The sequence below is a fragment of the Typopeltis vanoorti genome, chromosome 1 (assembly GCF_054136105.1).
Source record: "Typopeltis vanoorti isolate ZY-2024b chromosome 1, IOZ_Tvanoo_1.0, whole genome shotgun sequence".
Lineage (NCBI taxonomy): Eukaryota > Metazoa > Arthropoda > Arachnida > Uropygi > Thelyphonidae > Typopeltis > Typopeltis vanoorti.
In genome coordinates, this window is record NC_143549.1 from 167,680,631 (window position 1) to 167,701,395 (window position 20,765).

At 35.1% G+C, this 20,765-nt stretch overlaps 1 protein-coding gene across 1 annotated transcript in view; it reads right to left on the reverse strand.

Annotated features, from left to right (window-relative positions):
* LOC150110627 (ES1 protein homolog, mitochondrial-like) overlaps window positions 1–20,765 on the reverse strand; it is a 100,251-nt gene that overhangs the window by 61,085 nt on the left and 18,401 nt on the right. Inside the window, exon 2 of the mRNA XM_090395324.1 lies at window positions 19,092–19,144. Within this exon, the coding sequence (XP_090251450.1) occupies window positions 19,092–19,144 (53 nt within the window). The remainder of the gene's footprint in view (window positions 1–19,091; window positions 19,145–20,765) is intronic.

Below are 20,765 nucleotides of genomic sequence, written 5' to 3' on the forward strand. Positions count from 1 at the left end.
TAAGTGCTGGGAGGACATCATATTGGAGATTTAATGGAGTATTGAGAGCACTAAGAAAAGATTAAAAACTAATTTTAATGCTTCCAATATTTTGTCTTCACAAACTTGTCACAAATTTTCCCACTACCACCCCTTTAACTGTGACCTGTTACAAACTTTCCAACCACCACTCCCTCTCAACAATATGGCATTATTAAAATTCTAACCAATAGAGCCTACAGTCTTTGTTACGGTGGAACCTCTCTTTCAACAGAATTCAATTCTATATACAACACCTTTCTCCAATGGCTACAGTGCTTTTTACAGAATTAAAAAAATAATCAATTCCTCACCAGTTCACAGCCTTTCTTTCAGAAGGATTTCAGAATTTAATTTGTTTAACTTAAGTTGGCATACTTAAGACAGACGGGTAGATCAATAACCATCCATTAGAAGAACACAAAAATTACATCTGCAATCATGACTATGGTCAATCTGGTCTTGCAGACCATGTATTAGATACCTCATGGGATCTTCTCGGAAGAAACCACATGCTACATCACAATCTGCAGTGGCACTCAGAAATCAACTGAATTTAAACAAATATGGCTGCAAAACCTTCCCAAAATTTGGAATCAATAATAATCAAAAACAATAATCATCAGAGGTCTCAATTTATATCCTAGGCCACCTACAAATGCCAACACAGGATGCACCACCTAGACAGGACTTTAGACTATTAACCGCATGTTTCATTGAGTATTGTGTTGTCTTTGTATATATTACATGTTATTTGTATTCCCTGAAGATGTCTCAGTGACTGAGATGAAATATTGGAAGCATTAAAATTTGTTTTTAATCTGTTCTTAGTGCTGTCAATACTCCATTAAACCTCCAACATTATGTCCAAGTGCATTATTCCAAATGTGAAGTCTAGTAGCTGAAGTGTAATGGTTTGAAGACTGCAATCCCTAGAAGGATGACTGCTGTTAGATACACAATGCTTCTGGATAATGTTACACTGTGGCAGTTTAATAGAAAAGTCATATGCCTCTTGCAATATGACAATGCATGTCATACTACAGCAACAAAGTTTCAGGAAAATGATGCACAATAGTAAAAAAAATTTGCTGGCCTGCATGGTCCAAATCTCCACTCCAAAAGAACAATTTTGTAATGAAATCTGCTAGCCTGATTGGCTAAGTGGTTCACTCTCCAACCAACTGTGGATTTGAATTCCACCATGGGAATACATATTCATGAATGTAGATGTTTCTAGGTAGTAGATGAATTTCAAGGCACAGTCCAAGATCACGAATTCAGTAATGCCTAAATAGGCTTGAAATAAAAAAGTTCCATGTGTTATCTCTAGAGCATGGCTTTCCAGATTATCTAACCCTCAAGCCCATGCACAGTACTAATGTACTATATGTTTACAACCTTTGGGTAGGATTCATAGGTTCATGTATTCAACAATGATACAATGGCTTGGTTGAAGGAGGATTACTCCAAAATACTTAATTTTCTCATTTTCTCTTGCATGTTTGTTTGTATGTAGGCTGAATGGTCTGTCAAGGCCAAGGAACTTGGCCTTCTTTAAAACCTAATTAATACCTAATTGATATATTATCACAAAAAAAAAAAAAAAAAATTATGTGAATTATGAGATGATGTAATGAGGATAAGGAAAGCCCCAATCTTTTCAGATGTGCAAAATTTAGGGTGCTCTGAAATACAGTTCGGTCCCTATATATAATAAAGCACATAATCATCACAAATACATCATATAAACCTTCAGTATAATGTCACAAGTCATAATTGTGAAATAATATTTGCTTTGTTATCAATTTATAAAATGATTAAATAAGGTATTGGGATGTGCTCAGTTGTGCACTAAACAGAAGAATGTCACTTCAGTTCGAACTTCATTTCAAAAGTACTTAACTTTTCCATTCTACACTGTTGTTTTGTATGAAACTAAAATGCTTAGGCAATAACATATTCAAGAGTTTGTGGAATAATCATACACTCATATGATATAAGAAAAGATATTTATTAACAGAAATTCTACCAATACATCAATGCTTATGTGAACATTTTCTAAGTTAAATATAATATTACACGATAACTCTTAAAAAAACAAACATACGATGATAAGTAAGAATATATAATTTTTGTGAGACCAGTGAATGTGACATACAAGGATAAATGTATGCATAATCACAGCAAAGCAGGCAGTTAGTTTTACTTATTAAGAAATTATTATTATTACAGTAATCTCCTTGGAATCAGCATATTAATGTGCCCATTATATTGAACCTTGAAATTGTTTACACTCCCTGCATTCATTCACAATACATTTTGGCAATATATTCTATTAATATTTAATCTTTATCAGTAACCCATTTTGTGTTGAACTGATCTCTGTCGGGGTGCTTAAGGGTCAAAGCTGTATAACTAAGAGGAGACCTCCACATAGCCTTTAAAGGAATGCGGAGAACCGACCAGGGCTTCTGACCTAATGTCCAATTCTCACCTTCTCGTGGTGCACCCTGTTGGGTATCTACTTTGATACTGAACGAACGAGGATGGGCTGGCAATTTGGGATTTAGCCGACCAAATTGTATTCTTATTGGTTAAACCAAAATAAAAAATGATGGTACAACATGACAAAATTTCATGCCGGCTGGGGCGTCGCCCGGTTAAACAAGGCCCCCGTTGTTTTCGCCAGGGAACCAGGGCGAACAGCGAAAAGTCAGCTACTGGAACAAATCTGAAAACAAACTCCAACTCAACATCACCAGAGTTAAAGATCGGTACTATCAACGTAAGAAGCCTGAATGGCAAAGAAATGGAGCTAGCTGAGGAATTAGATAAGTACCAGATCGACATAATAGGGGTGACTGAAACAAAAAAGACCAAAACTGGTGAGATCTTTCTGAGCAATAAATACAAAATGTTATATTCAGGCAATAACAATCAAGGAAAAGAAGGAGTAGCCATAGTATTCAACACAAAATACGAGGCTAATCTTCTTGAATGGCAGTCAGTCTCAAGTAGAGTAATGTGGGCAATATGAGAATGGGGAACTGGACAATGAGACTTATTTGTGCCTATGGTCCCACAGAAGGCTCTACTAAGGTAGAAGTGGAGGAATTTTTTGAGGCTTTAGAAAAAGCAACTGACACAATGAAAAAGGAAAAGTTGGTCCTTGTTGGGGATCTAAATAGTAGAGTAGGAAATGATTGTGAGACATACAAAAATATTTTGGGAAAATTTGGAGAAAAGAGCAAAGCTAATAATAATGGCAAATATCTGTTGGATTTCTGCTCAGGACATGGACTGGTTATTACTAACACCATGTTCCAACATAAAAATGTGCACAAATTCACATGGAGAGAAGAGGCTAGGAATAAGAAAAGTCTCATTGACTATGTTATTGTTGATAGTGATGTTTTCTCCCTGGTGCAGGACACCAGAGTGTACAGAGGATTTGAAATTGGAAGTGATCACTATTTAGTCTTGAGCAGGATAAAATTGAATTTCATATTGAAAAGAATAACATGTAAGAAAGTTTTAAAGCGAATAAAAGTTGAGCAGCTCTCAGATGTAAACTGTAGACTAAAATACAGAAATATTATTGAAAAGAAAATGAAAGAGTTTGAGAACAGGAATCAAACCTTGGAGATTCAGTGGCAAACTCTGAAGGAAACATTGATTGATTCTGCCAGAGAGGCATGTGGTGAGGTTGTGTGCAAAGATAAAAAAATCAGAACTCCCTGGTGGACACAGGAAGTTAAAGAGGCAGTGAAGGAAAAGAAGAAAGCATATCAAAAGTTCCTGGCAAATAAGTCAGCTTTTACTCTTACAGAATACAGAGACAAATGTAAGAAAGCTAAACAGTGTGTAAAACTAGCTAAACAAAAGTCATGGGAGGACTTTGGCAAGAATATAGAAAATAAATATCAAGAAGATGGCAAAATATTCTGGAGGTTGTTGAAGAAGCTTAGGAATGGAGGAAAGAGTGCTGTAAAAGGAATTAGAGATGATAAAGGTGAAAAAATGAAAACAGGAGAAAAAGATATCCTTGAAGTATGGAGAAATTACTTTGAAAAACTGCTAAATGAAACAAGCAGTGATGACAGCACAGTGATAAAAAACACTGACCAGGCATGCAGTCAGGAATACATATCCATACCTGAAGTAGAAAAAGCCATCAAAGGCTTGAAATGTGGAAAGGCAGCAGGAGTAGATGATATTCGACCAGAAATGCTGAAGTATGGTGGTATAAGAGTCTTACAGTGGCTGCACTGCATAGTTCAGAAAGCCTGGACAGAGGGACGAATTCCTGATGATTGGAATAGAGCTCTCATAGTACCCATATATAAAAAGGGAAATAAAACTGAATGTGAGAATTACAGAGGTATTTCCCTACTGAGTGTTCCTGGCAAGATCTATGCAAGTATACTTGAGAAACGGTTGAGAAGAATTGTGGAAGAAAAGCTTGGTGAAGAACAAGCTGGATTCAGGCCAAATAGAGGCTGTCAGGATCAGATCTTCACTTTACGACAAATAGTCGAGAAAGCATGGGAATATAACAAAGATCTGTATTTAAGTTTTGTTGATTTGATAAAGGCATATGACAAGGTGCCAAGAGAGAAGCTATTCAATACGCTGCAGTTATATGGTGTCAATGGGGCATTATATCAAGCAATACTTAGTCTGTATTTGAGTTGTGAGTCAGCAGTTAGAATTGAAGGAAGTACAGGAAGATGGTTTAATGTTAAATCTGGTGTGAGACAAGGATGTACATTATCCCCTCTGTTATTCATTATCTATATGGATCACATTATGAAGGAATGTGGTATTAAACCTGATATCAAAATTGGAGATGTTAATGTCAGCTCTTTGCTTTATGCGGATGATGTTATACTTCTAAATAAATCCGCTACAAGTCTGCAAGATTCTCTGACTAAATTGAATAGCTGTTGTAATAGATATGGTATGAAGGTCAGCAATAAAAAGACAAAGACAATGAAAATAGGCAGAATCATTGAAAATGTCAACTGTGTTGTGAATGGAGAACCTGTGGAACAAGTAAAACATTTTAGCTACTTAGGCACAATTTTTACTGAAGATGGTAAACTAAATATAGAAATAGACAACAGAATCAGCAAAGCTGGTATCGTGGGAAGTCAATTGAATAAATTCATATGGAATAAGAAAGAAATTAGTCGGAACACTAAATTAGCTGTATACAAAACTGTGTTCAAACCAATTTTAACTTATGGATCTGAGAGCTGGGTCAGAAGTAAAACACTTGACCAAAGAGTAGCGACCGCAGATATGAGAGTCCTGAGAAAGATTAGAGGCGTGAACAGATGGCATCAATGGCAATATCATATTAAAAATGAGGATATTAGGAAAGAACTTGACATTGTCAGCATCCAGGAATGCGTTAGCAGAGCTAATCTCAGATGGTATGGTCACTTAAATAGAATGGGAGAGGAAAGATTAGCAAAACAAGTGTTATCTGCCAGGTTGGCAGGAAAACGACCCAGAGGAAGACCAAGATATAGGTGGATTGATACGGTACAAAGTGCCTTAGACGATAGAAATATAAGATCTGATAATGTTGGAGTCTTGACAAGTAACAGACTGATTTGGAGGAAAATTGTAGATAGGAAGTTAGTAATGATGTAATTTTTTCATGTAGTACTGTCATATCCTGTACACCCCTTGAGGGTACATGGCAGGAATTTGATGATGATGATGATCTCTGTGTCTACCCATACCTATTTAAAACCCTATTATATAGGGTTCATCTACCTTGAAAATAATTCTAGTTTTCCCAAAAACATTAAAATCCATATATTACATTCACTTTATCTCTAAAATAAGACAAAATAAACTGTAACACCAAATGAACAATGTTTTATTAAACAACTATACAAACATAATTATTTGCATTAAGAAAAACTGTAAAAGATACACTTTCTGTAATACACATTGTTAGATCTGAAATAGGTAACTTCAAATTTTACATGACATCACCATTCCAGAATCTAACAATTAACAAAAAAATATATATGCATACTTATCTTTTAGCGCAGTGTAACTATGTTTTTTTTTTTTGGTAACAACATCTTGAATGATAAACTGTTAATTATGTGAATTTAAATTAACATATCTATATGTCTAGCATGAATGTAAGTCAGCAAAAAGGGGCAGATATGAGAGAAATCATTAGTGAAATATTATAAATGAAAGAATAAGTATTATTCAGCAACATAGGGCAAAGATCATCCTAATACTATAAGAGCAGTGTAAGCACCCGCAGGCATCACATCTAAGAAGACATCATGACGCATACGTTCCCGGAAACAAGGTCCGTCCCGTATGTTGATCGGTGAAGTCACCCAGCCGGAGACAAATGGGTGAGACGATAAGAGAAATTCAAACTAGGAAAGGGGTCACTCTAGGGGAGCATATAAAACCCGTGACATGAAAGTAAATCACCCCCATTTTTTCTTGTTCCTGCATTTCTCTTCGTGTGCTCCACGAGTTCATCGCAGTTCAGCTCTCATTTTTGAGGGCTGACTTACGAAAGGATCCGGCATGACACTGCAGCAGATTTCAGCAAGATCAATCATAGGTTGTCAAATGAGAGGGCAATCGACGTAAAACCTTAGCAGAGAGATAGCGCCCAACTCAGGTGAGCACGTGTAACCCATGTAGCAATAAGATCGAGACAACCAGAATCGAAACAAAGAAGGAAGGACGGAAGAAAACCGATAAAGAATAGATAAGTACTCTCACTTGTTCTAGCCCCTTTTGAGAATTGACTAACAGTGTTAAGAGAATGCATCTTAAAATTTGTAATGAAAGAAAGAGTGAAAAACTAAGATTTATGTAAATGACTATGCTTTTGAAATGAACTTTAAGAACTTTCAGTTAGATAGAGATTCTGTCGTAATTAATCCGAGAGAGATTATAAATGTGCTAAAATGCCTTAATGTCCAATTGAGCTGTAATTAAGAATGTATTATATGTTGAGTTATTGAACTTGCTAACATTTTGAAGTCAATGCATAATTGTTTTAATAGTGAGAGGGTGAGAGAAAGATAGAAGATTAAATTAGAATTGATAACTACTTTAACTTGTATGGCATTATATAATGAGTCTAATAAATATTTTGGTTCCTTACATGTGTTTCTGATCATGAAGACTGACCCTAACCCTTCATAAAACTTTGAACCTGTGATCGTGTGTGTGTGCGCGCGCAGGAATACCCCAATTGAAAGTAGTAGGGCACGACTGCAAATAAAATAAGCCAGAGAACCCAAGACTTCTAAGAATTCAGTTAACATTATTAGTGGCACCTGATAATCTATGTTTATCCTAAAGGTTAAGTTTATCTCTGACTTTAAGACCCAGGCTGGCGCAGATAAAAAATAAATTTTGCCTGAGTGACTGGCAAAATTTATACTAGAATTCAGGGAACAGGTAATCTCTGATGGCCCTTAAAAGATTAAATTACGTAAGAAAAGGTATAAAAGAAGCGAGACATAACGATAAGACTAAAATTAATGAAGATCACATAACAATGATGCAACAGACTTAACAAAGAGGTACATGCGATAGAATTTGATATAGCGGCTGAAGTAGGAAAGGATAAAGTTAATTATATTGCCTCGATATATCAATATCAGAGATATACGACGCTACAACATACTATCACAAGGAACAATATTTAGAAGAGACGACTTTCTGCTTGAGATAAAATGTTCCAACTTCATTCCATTCGTTGACAGGAAACAAACACAGGGTTATATAAATAAACAAACAGTAGACTTAACTCGTGCTGAAACTTGCTTTCCAATCTTGAGCTATTGTTATTCCTTACATCAAAAAACTACATTTAGAGCCTTCTTCTAGGTATCTTCTGGTGGTCATACACCATTTGAAAGATATGAAATACAGTGGTATCTTGCTAATCCAAACTAATAAAAACCGTGCTCGTTCGGATTAGCGAATTTGACCCTAAGAGACGATAACTAGTGTTTAAGACAAAAATAATCAGATTCTAATGGTATATCAACTTAATTCTGTAAATAAATGAAGTAACAGAGAAAAAAAGCTACTGTATTGAAATAAAAAACTACAATACAAAAGATTATTTTAGTAAAAAATATAGTTTACATATACTGTTTTGTTGAGGATTCTGATTTAATAAAATTGCATAGTTCAGTATATAACATAACTTAATAAAAAAATATCACTTTCTTGTACACAACACAAAAAAAAAGTTCCACAAAATAACACAAAAAAAAATAGTTTTCTTTTAATTTCATTGTGAAAAAGTCACTGATTTTCTCTTGCTTCTTGGAAGCTAAACATTTTTCGAATGATTCTTCTCGGAGCTGCATTAGCAATAAAATTTTGTCGAATGGCATATCATTCTGCTTAGCCCATTCTATACACATATTAAAACTGTCAACTGCCTCTTCATGTTTTACTTTTTTCTTCGAGTTCTTTATCGTCATCATCGTCTTCTAATTCATTCTGTAGCGTCATATTTATAATTTCAGAGTCTGATCTGATTTAGAATTCACTTTCAGTTCTACCTGTAATCCATTCCGTAACATCTTTTTGTGAAATTTCAGCATCCGGATTTATATTTTTAACCAAATTATGCACGTTTTGAATTTCCTCTTTTTGTGTATCACCATAGTTATCTTGGTAAATTCTAGAAGGCCACAGTTTTTTCCATGATGCTCGAATTGCTTCAGGTTCTACAGCTTCCCAAGCAAACGTAAACACACAATAAATCAAAATAGGTCTACACTATAACCGTAGAATTGACAGTATGAAAAAAAAAAAAATACTGTACTGTAATGATAATACAATAAATAATAATAGTTAAAATAATAATTATTAAATAAAAATAACAGTGCACAAAATAATATATAATAAATAAAACTTTTTTTTTTCTTTTAAACCGCAGTTCGGATTACTGGATGGCTCGGTCTAAAGAGGTTCGGATTAGCGAGATACCACTGTACTTTCAGAGAAATTCATTGGTCTTCAAACATTCATATAATCCCTTCTGTCAAAAATAGCTACCTCATAACCACCATTTTACATTGCCATGAGCTTGTTCTTTTTTCTACTCTTAATTCTCTCTGCATATGCACACCAGCTTCAAATTTGCTGTTAGTGGCTGAAAGTGCAACACAGTATACTATGTATACTGCCAACTCCATGTGTTTATCTTTCAATGACATTACATAACTTAGCCAAAGTTAGCAACATTTTAACATAAGCTAAAGTTACAAATCAATAACAACATTTTACAAAATGATTTACATAACGTTAACTCCTTTTATGGAGAGAAAGACAAGTGAATTAAATTAAATTTAATTTGATGAAAAGAAAATTTAATGTTTTTAATAAAACATTAAATTCCATGAAGGAACTGTTATAAAGGAACTGTATTAAAGGAATTTTTTTCCAATTCTTTTATTTAACACTGCTTATTCCCAAGGTAAAAAAATAAGTTTTTTTACCTTGAGAATAATGTATATTAGGGTTACCAAGTAATTTTATAAACTTGGTTATTTTACTCCTAATCCCAAGTAAGCACACGGTTAAGTTTGCGCCTGAATGTAGTTCAAGTCTAAGTGCAAAACCAGGGCAACTCATTGTAAAGGTGAATAAAGCTCTGGTAAAAAAACTTATTTACATCTATATATCTCCTCCAGAGATTCTTATTCAAAATAAAAACACCTTATAGCAACTTGTATAGGTAAAGTTGATAAGGCTCTGTATTACTAAAACCTTGGTATTTATAAGGGTCTAGCTACTCACTGAGGAGACCTCAAAAAAGGTTTGAAACCAGTCTGGGTAGTGACCCCCGCACATAATGTATTGCAGTATACATCTCTTAGTGAGATGTGCTTTACATTATGGAAAATACTAAGAATAGTGATCAGCGCTTTACCCACCTTTACAATGAGTTGCCCTGGTGTTGCACCACCTTTAGACTTGAACTACGTGCAGGTGCAAACTTAACTGTTTGCTTACTTGGGATTAGGAGTAAAATAACAAAGTTTATAAAATTACTTGGTAACCCTAATATATCATCATCATCATCAAATTTCTGCCATGTACCCACAAGGGGTATACAGGATATGATAGTACTACATGAAAAAATTATATCATTACTAACTTCCTATCTACAATTTTCCTCCAAATCAGTCTGTTACTTGTCAAGACTCCAACATTATCAGATCTTATATTTCTATCGTCTAAGGCACTTTGTACCGTATCAATCCACCTATATCTTGGTCTTCCTCTGGGTCGTTTTCCTGCCAACCTGGCAGAGAACACTTGTTTTGCTAATCTTTCCTTGCCCATTCTGTTTAGGTGACCATACCACCTGAGATTAGCTCTGCTAACACATTCCTGGATGCTGACAATGTCAAGTTCTTTCCTAATATCCTCGTTTTTAATGTGATATTGCCATTGATGCCATCTGTTCACGCCTATAATCTTTCTCAGGACTCTCATATCTGCGGTCTCTAGTCTTTGGTCAAGTGTTTTACTTCTGACTCAGCTCTCAGATCCGTAAGTTAAAACTGGTTTGAACACTGTCTTGTATACAGCTAATTTAGTGTTCCGACTAAGTTCTCTCTTATTCCATATGAATTTATTCAATTGACTTCCCACCATACCAGCTTTGCTGATTCTGTTGTCTATTTCTATATTTAATTTACCATCTTCAGTAAAAATCGTGCCTAAATAGCTGAAATGTTTTACTTGTTCCACAGGTTCTCCATTCACAACACAGTTGACATTTTCAATGATTCTGCCTATTTTCATTGTCTTTGTCTTTTTATTGCTGACCTTCATACCATATCTATTACAACAACTATTCAATTTAGTCAGAGAATCTTGCAGACTTGTAGCGGATTTATTTAGAAGTATAACATCATCCGCATAAAGCAAAGAGCTGACATTAACATCTCCAATTTTGATATCATGTTTAATACCACTTTCCTTCATAATGGGGCAACTCATGGTAAAGGTGATATAAGTTCTCTTGCCTTAGTATCTCCCATAATGCAAAGCACATCTCCTTCCCTTAATGCATAGCATTATACATGTTTGCAAGGAGATGTGTTTTGCATTATAGGATATACTGAAAACTTATACCACCTTTACCACAAGTTGCCCCAGTCCTGAAAATACTTCAGGAGAAAACTTGTTTGCTTACACTTGGATAATGATTAAACTAAATATATAATTGGTAGCATAGCCAAGTGAAAAAAACTTCCATCAACTTATCTCTAATCCAGAGAATTTTAATAATAAGGTGTGACACTTTTTGGCAATTATGACTTCTCCATTACTTCCATCTTAGTATCACCACCTTTGGGTATGGCTCCCACTGATAAGACCTCAATAAAGGTCAAAACCAGTCTGGGTAGTGGCCCTTCCCTTAATGCGTTGTCTGAAAGGAGATGTGCTTTGCATTATGGGAGCTACTAAGGCAAGTGATGAGAACTTATAACCTTTACTACAAGTTGGCCAAGTCCTGAAAATACTTCAGATGCGAACTTTGTTTGCTTACACTTGGATAAAGGATTAAACCATATATATAATTGGAAGTTTAAAATATATTTTGATGAGCACTATGTGATGAGTTTGACTCCATGGGAACGACAATACACATTGTAGGAATGAAATTAAACACTAGTGTAATAATGAATTCCAATGCTTTGTCACACAGATATAAACATCTCTATAGTAGCAAAGCCAAAACAGGCCTAGTCTGATTATTTTTAATAATTAGAAAATACTTATCTGAAATAAAGACTTCATAGCTTCAATATGAAGGTGGAAGGATTTTCTTTCCAGAAACAATTTTTCATCTCCTGCAAAAAGGCAAACTGACCTGAGAATAAAGACCACCAACCTGGATGGCCAGGCAGATAGCATCATTACTCTCCAGTTAAGTGGCTGTAGATTCTAATGCAGGCATGGATGTATGTGAATGTCTTTAGGTGATAAGTGAAATCATCACTTAGTGCGAGACCACCATCCTGAAGTAGATGAAAAAAATTCCATGTTTGTCTCTAGAGTAGAATTTCTAGACTATTTAGTCATTAGCCAACCCACAGTGAGATGGGAGAGGATGAATATCAGAGTCTCTGAAATGAACCTGTTTAAAGTGGCCTGAATGCAAGGGACTATGTGTGTAGTGTGAAAATCTGAGACCAAGAGCAGTAGCCTAATCCAGTAAACATGGATATCAGGGATGATTAAGAGAAACCTGCACTATGATTGATTAGAATAAGCCTACACAATGTCAACGTGCACTTTAATTCCTATGAGTTCAGTATATAGTGGCTGTCTACAGAATAAGCAAATCATAGGGCATGTTAAAGGAAAGGAGATGACACAGAAATCTTCAAATGATTTTACTGACAAATTGGACATCATATTATGGAATACTGCAAGAAAAGAAGATCATCTTCCTTGGTGACTTCAGTGCCAAAAATGGATGTGATTTAATCATCTGAGAGTGAGCTGTTGGAAAGACAAGCCTGGCTGTGGAAAAACTGTATTATTTCCCTCGAGTGAAAAAGAATGCTAGGTGATTTTGATATAACAAAAATAGTGATCTATCAAGAACAAATTCAAGATGTGAAAACATTGTCATTCAAGGTTCAGCTTTTATAATGAACATATATACCGTATATTCCGGCAAACAAGTCAACCTGGCGTATAAAACGATATTGGAATTTTTTGAGTTTATTTGAGTTTTTATAGTATACTCGTCGTATCATTATTTTTATTTCTTTAAAAATAAAAATTATGACAGTTTTTAAGTAAAATTTTTATACAGGCGTCAACCACTAGGATCATAACTGCCTTTTTAGTCTTTCCATTCTTTGTTTTAGCAAAAGATATAAAATACCTAGTTGACAAAAAAAATTTTATTTCATATTGACCAGTTGACCAATAGTGAACTAAAGTGCAATGGCTCCTTTTAAAAGAATGAAATATGACGCGAGTTTTAAGTGCAAAGTGATTAAATTTGCAAAAGAAAATACTAACTGTGTTGCTGCATGTTAGTTCGGAATAAACGAAAAACTAGTTCACTATTGGAGAAAAAATGAAACTTTAATAATGAAAATGCCAAAAAATAAGTGCACGTTACAGAAAGGAATTTGTGAGTGGCCTATTCTGGAAAATAATGTTGCGGATTGCGTTCGAGAAAATCGCCAAAATGGATTCATTATAATGAGAAATAATATTCGTTTATTTGCTTTGAAGTGGGGCAAAGCAAATAAAAAGGACAGTGAAAACTTCAAAGCTACAGTGAGTTGGTGTAGTTAGTTTATGGAAAGAAAAAATGTAATTCTTCGACCAAAAACGAAAATCACACAGAAGCTGCCAAAGGATTTGGATGATAAGTTATTAAGTTTTCAAAGATTTATAATTGCTAAAAGAAAGCAAAAAAATTATTTATTGTCTCAAATCGGAAATATGGATGAAACTCCAATTATGTTTGATATGATTGGGAAGAGAACAGTAGAATTGAAAGGAAGTAAAACTATTTCTATAAAAACAACTGGACATGAAAAAAGCTGTTTCACAGTTGTACTTGCTTGTATGGCTGATGGTACTAAATTAAAACCCATGATAATTTTTAATTAGCATAGAATAGTTGTGTCTTTTCTTGGATCTAGTCTATTACAGAATTCTTCCCACTTTTTTTGTTTACAGTTAGAAATTTCATATTCTATGTTTTGAGTTAAAATTCTATTAACTTCTTTCTGTCGTCTTCTGTATTATTTTGTTTTAACTGTTCGTTGATAATATCTATTTCAGTGATTTTGTGAGCACTGATAATGTGATCTTCCCAAAATGGAACCCAATTGTTATTCCTGAGACCTCTGGGAATTGAATTTTTTACAGCTTTCTGTATGTTGTTAGTTAGTTCTAGTAGTTGCTGATCAAGTTCTTTACTAGTGGGTGTGCCAGTGCAATATGTTTATAATAGTTGTGTGTATTTAGGCCAATTTGCTTTTCTATGATCACTGATGGCATTCTTTAGTATTTTCCATTGATTAAGACTCGCAGTTTCATAATCTACTGCTGTAATGTCTAATGCTGATTCTGTGCCTGTTGTTTTTGACAGATATGTATTTTGCCTGTTGTTTATGATCTCAAGGTTTAGATCATCAATTATGTCTTCTATTTGTGCTCCTTTTCGATATAGTTGTGGGGAGTCCCAAGTTGGGCTTGTGGCATTTAGATCTCCTAAAAGAATCTTTGTGTCCGACATTGTTTGACTTAGTTGTTGAAGTAATTCTGCATTTATATCTGAGTTATCTCGGTGATATGTATTGACTATTGTAAAAATGCATTTTGGTAGAAATATCTTGGCTGCTTGAGCCTTTGTGTTACCAATTATCCTGCTGTTTGTAGTTGATGCGATTTCTTTATATTTGATGTGTTTGGTCCATAGGAGTATAGCTAGACCTCTGCCAGAACAATCCAGTCTGTCTTTCTTTAATGTTGAATAGCCTTTGATTTGAAGCTTCAGATTTTGAGTTAGTTCTGTTTCTTGTAAGCATGCAATGTAGATGTTATTTCTGTATAAAATGTTCTTAAGTTCTTCCATCTTTTTTTGATTGCCGTTGATTTTTAGCTGAAGTATGTTGAGAGTCCTCATAGCATATTTCTCATTGAGATCCCGGATTGCAGTTCTCGATGCGTCAGCTACCCCGGACGCGGTAGTAAGTTCGTGATCAGAACATATGCTCTTCACGGAATTGGGTTTGCCAGAGCTACTCTGATTACTCTGATCTACCCTGATCACTTGCCATTTTATGCAAAACCTCTTCAACATTAATCCTATAGCAATATCGCACAGAAGCTGCCAAAAGGTTTAGATGATAAGTTATTAAGTTTTCAAAGATTTATAATTGCTAAAAGAAAGCAAAAAAATTATTTATTTGTAAATTGCATCTTCTCAATCTTTCTTTATATTTTACATTCCAGAGTTCAGAAACTACCTTAGTCAATTGCTGGACTCTTTACAACATCTCTTCATCCTTTTGAAAACCAGGTGGCCAAATCTATGCACAGCACTCCATGGCCTAATCAAGGCATTATACAATGGAACCAAAATCTCCTTACTTCCACAAGTCAGTGTCCTCCACATCATTCCCAGAATCCGTTGTATTGTCCTCACAATTTTGGTAACATGTCCTCTAAATTTCAGATCACTATCATACAAAGATCTCTTATTTACTCCAGCTCCAACAATATATCCCCACCAAGCATAAATTCTAAATCCCATCTTCATTTCCCAAATTTTAAAACTTACATTCTGCAACACTGAATTTGCATTCCCATTCCCATTCATGCAATCTATTCAAGTCTTCTTGTAAGGCCACATCTTCTTCTATATTCTTCGTAGTTCGTCCCGACTTGCATCATCTGCAAACAACCAAATATCCATATACAAATCTTTACCAATATCATTAACATACAGAATAAAAAGCAATGGCCCTAAAACAGACTCCTGAGGCACCTCACTAGTGACATTCCTCTTCCAGAATATTGTTCCCCTATACACAACTTGCTGATGGCCATCAGATAACCAATCTCCAATCCAATGCACTAGTCTAATATCCAACCCCATCTGCTCTAGTTTGACCATCAACTTATCATGCAATAATCTATCAAAGCATTCGCAAAATCTAAGTGTACTACTGTATATCCATCTCCTTTGTCCAATGAAGCCATTACCTTATTGTAATAAGTAAGTAGATTACTAAAACATGACCTCCTTTTAGAAAATCCATGCTGTCCATCAAAGATAATACCACTGTTGTCAACCCAATTCTGGATCCTGGTTCTCACCAGACTCTCTAACACTTAACTGACACACAGATAGGTCTATAATTTGATGCTTGAGTGTCACAGTTCCTCCTTTACGAAGTGATATAATCATGCCTTCTTTTCAGTCCTATGAAACTTGACCCAATGTAAGACTAATATTAAACAAATATGTCAAGACAGATGTCAACTGCTTGGCACATTACTTCAAAATACATGGTGATATATTATCAAATCTCACAGCCTTATTAACATTAAGTTTGCTCGATTTCCCATATATATATATATATATATATATATATATACACTTCTTGCTCACTTACAGTCAGTCTTTCCTCCTCATCATCCACTTTTCTCAAACTCTCCATGATGTCACATTCACAAGAATGAAAGACTTATGAAAAGATCATTAAATATCTCAACTATATCCTGTGTAGCAGCTGTTCTTATACCATTTTCTCCAATCAATGCCATCCTTCCATAATCATTTCATTTTTTTTTTCCCTGGCTACATACTGAAAGAACTCCCTAGGATTTATTTATTTTTGACTTCATTAACTAACTGCCACTCATACTGCCCTTTTGCTACCCAAACCAACTGAGTCATAATCCTGCCTGTTCGTTGTAATCCTCATGGAATTGATGATTACCACTCATCTTATGCCTACATAATGCTTTTTCCTCTCTATCGCATGCTAAATCTTTTAATTCATCCATTTCACACTTATCTTATTTAACTTTCTGACCCTTGGAATACATTTAGACATTGCTTCCACTAAATTCTTGAATATCACCCAAGCAGCATTGATCTCCTTTCCACCCAACTGCTCATTCCATGCTATACCTGCAAGTTATCTCCTGAGCTTCTCATGATCACCAGCCTTGTAATTCCACATATACCCTTTCTTCACAGACGTTCTCAGATTGCTGGCAACCACTTAGGTAATCACTTCATGGTCACTCTCATCAACTGGAGGGTGATTTGACACCTCATTTATAATAACATCCTCTGATGAGATCATGAAATCCAAGACCCTCAATCTTCGTGTGCCCTGTGTTACATACTACTTGAGGTAGTTGTCCCTCAAAAATTGAAGAAACTCATTATCTTCACTTCCAGTTGGTATCTCATCATCCCAGTCTATATTATCATAATTAAAATAACCCATAATGATCACCCTTTTGTCATTTGCTTGGCTATTTTGATTATACATTTCATGGTCACTACCATCCACATTACCAGGTCTATAGCAACATCTAACTAAAGTATTTTATTCTATTCACCTCTATCTCACACCATACTGGCTCAAAACCACTGCCAATATTTCCCTCTTGCATCTCTATCTTGTATGGAAATAACTCTTTTTCTATCATCAATAACACTCCATCTCCCTTTTTACCCTTTCTACCTTCATGAAATACATCATACCTTCTATCTCTATTCCTGTGAAAATGTCATTCCTTATTCAACCATGTCTCGCTTATTCCAACAATTTTTGGGTGAACAAACTCATTTCATGTAACCCTTGGAATACATAAGTATTCCAAGGGTTAAACATTTGCCTTCTTTCTTGCACTTCTAGCAGTTACTAAAGTTCTAGTTACTAGCAGTTTGACTTATTAAATTAAACACGAAAAATGTTAATCATCTCTACTATCTTCATAATCACTGATCTCTCTCTCTCAGCAAATGCTGATAAAAATAAATAAATAAATAAATAAAAATCCTGTGCTGTTTGAAATGTAGGCCACATGCTGAAGGCAGCTCACAAAAAAATACCATTAATGGTGGCTTCAAATGAATACTCAAGTTTCACCAGGAAGATAAATGTACCAAGATCAGCATTTTGAATGAAATGAGTTGCACAGTACTAAGGGAATGATAATCTATCCCAACTTTACAAGACTACCAGAGTACTAAAGTCACTGGCATACTAAGTAACCTTCTCCCCCCCCCCAAAAAAAATTTCATTTTCAAAGCTGAGAGAAGGCTGAAGAGCAAGACAAGGACAAAGAAAAGAACTTCAACACTTTGAAAGCACACATGAACAAATGTCATAAGTGTTCAGTGACAGGATGAAATGAGATGAGAAAAATGCAATGTCTGGATTATCAGAATGTGGATATCATGTAACATTCAACAGAGACAGAAAACAGAAAAAGGAGTGCATGTCACTACCAAGGCACAAATATTCTTGAACAGCAGTGATTCCTGAAAAAATATGTCAACATGGTGGAATGCCATTAAAGTCATGTTTAAATAGCTATCTCCTAAACTCATCAGAAGAATCCAAAAGATCCTTCTGAACACAATTATACTCATTTACCAGTGATAGTACATGATGTTTTGACTGCTACAGATAATACAACAAACAGCATGTAAGTGAAATGTGTGTGCAGTTCCTTATCATTTGGAGATTTCTAAAACTGACTAAATGTGCTTTATTGCTGTTTGGATAGCAGAAATTTTCATAAAATATGAAGAATTCTGGAGATTATACTAGAATTTGTTCTGTAAATTAAAATTATGTAGTTCTTTGTATATATTGTCAGGAGTAAAATGACACACACAGTGACATAGGTCTTGCATGATGTGTCAGATATACGAAAGAAAGACCTTACAGATTCAATTTCACTGAATAACAGAATTTTAGGCCTTTTTTCAGTTAATTCCATAGCTGATCTAAGCCGGAGGTAAGTTTGAGTTTTTCTCCCAGAAGAAACTTTTTAATTCAACAATTCGGCAACACCTAACACAGTACACACAAGTATATAACTGTCTGCTGATTAGCAAGATTAGTGAGAGCTAAATGAGTGACACCTTTACAAAATTAAAAGGAATCAGAAAATTTATGCTATGTTATTTATAAACTGGTATACATGCACTTCATGTTGTATTGCAACATCTCACTGCCTCTTATCTACACATATCAAGGGTACCAGCTCTTTCTTCCCAACACCACCACCTATTCATGTGTGGATGTACTAAAAGTCAGCTTCTAAACTTAAACAATTCTGGTTATGTTTTGAAGATTACATATATCAGACTTTTCCTGCAAGTTTTCCAATAATGTTTGGGCTTACCATTTGTGAATTTGTCACTGCTTAGGACTCTCACAAATGGCAGTAGATTACTATAATAATAATTTTTAATTTACCATAACTAAAAATGTGCTAATTTTGTTACTTACGCAGAAGCTTCATGAATTTCACTACCATCATAGACTCCACTACCAGAAAGAACCTATTAATATAACAAGTGTTTGATTTGATTGCTATTGTGTCAGAAAAACATATCATTACAAAAGAATGACTCAAACAATTAGTACATAAAAATCACAAATTTTTCAAAGATTCTGTGTTAATATATATAAAGTAATTTGGCCTTCTTTCATAAAAATAACTATAAAAAACAAAATTTTTTTTTTTTTGTTTTGCTGCATCATCTTGCATTTCATGAAATGTGCTTTCAAGGTAGAATTACAACATATTGTGATGACACTTTTAAAACTTCTCCATTAATTTTAATTAAGTTTTCTTCAAAATTGTTCTAATGCTTATCGATGCTCTAAATCTGAACAGTCCTTAATCTAATAAGACAAAAGTTTCCAATGAGATCACAAAAATATTCTTCAATCAAACCTCAAATTACAATTATTATTATTCAGGCACTTCCATGGAGTCCGAAGACTCATCACTGGAGGCCCAATCTATCTACTCAATCATACCCGTCTTTGAATCCATTAACAGACAAAGTACTCACAACTGACCCAGGCAACCTACTCCACTGATTCACTACTCTCCAAGCAAAATATCTAGTCCTCACACCCCTACTAACCACACCTTTATTCAACTTCTAGGGATGACCCCCCTTGTTCTGGCCTCTCCATCCAAGTGCTCAAACATTTCCTCTGCATCAATCCTATAAAACCCTTTAAGCAACTTAAATGTTTCTGTCATATCCCCTCCTTTTTCTCCTATCAACCAACTTCTGCAATCCACACACGCTCAATCTATCTTCATAAGAAACATTCCACAGACCACTCCCCATCTGATCACTCGCCTTCGAATCTTCTCTACTGCTTCCTCATCCTCAAGAAACCCTTGAGCACAGTAATCCATATGTGGACATATCAAGGCCTTATGAAGAGGAATAACAACTTCCTTATCTACTTGTTAATGTGTTCTTCAATAGCCAAGTAATCCTATGAGCAACCTTAGCGATATGTCCTTTAAACTTTAACTCTCCATTTACCTCTACCCCTTAAATCTCTGGCTTCATATATTTCCTGGAGTATAGTGCCATTAATGTGATACACAGCTTGTAATCTGTTCATCGCAAAATCCATAACTTGACATTTCTCCACAATAAACTGACACCAATTAACTACCAGAGCTGAGACTTAAATTAAAGAGCCTAATCAAAGGCAATGCCAGTTCCCTGAAAGGGTACTTGGGAGAAGGGGGGGACAACATCGGGTAGCACTTAGCCCACTGGAGTCTAGAGGGGATAATGCTGGGTATAGAAATAGTGACATTTTTATGCTCTATACTAATGCCAGGAGTATCCGGAATAAAGGAGAGGAATTGGTGGTGCTGATAGCATCAGCCTGGCCAAAGATTATTGGGATCACTGAGACGTGGTTGACAGAAGAGGAATAGAATAATAACAGGAATAGAAGTAGCAGGGTACAGCATTTTTCGGCAGGACTGAAAGGGGAGAGCGTGGTGATGGAGTACTGCTTATGATAAGTGACAACTTATGCCCTCTAAGAGTGGAGGCTTTGGAAGGCAGTAACGCTAATGATTTTGAAAGCATATGGTGTGAGGTAGAGATAGGCAAGATTGGATATTTAGTGGGGTGT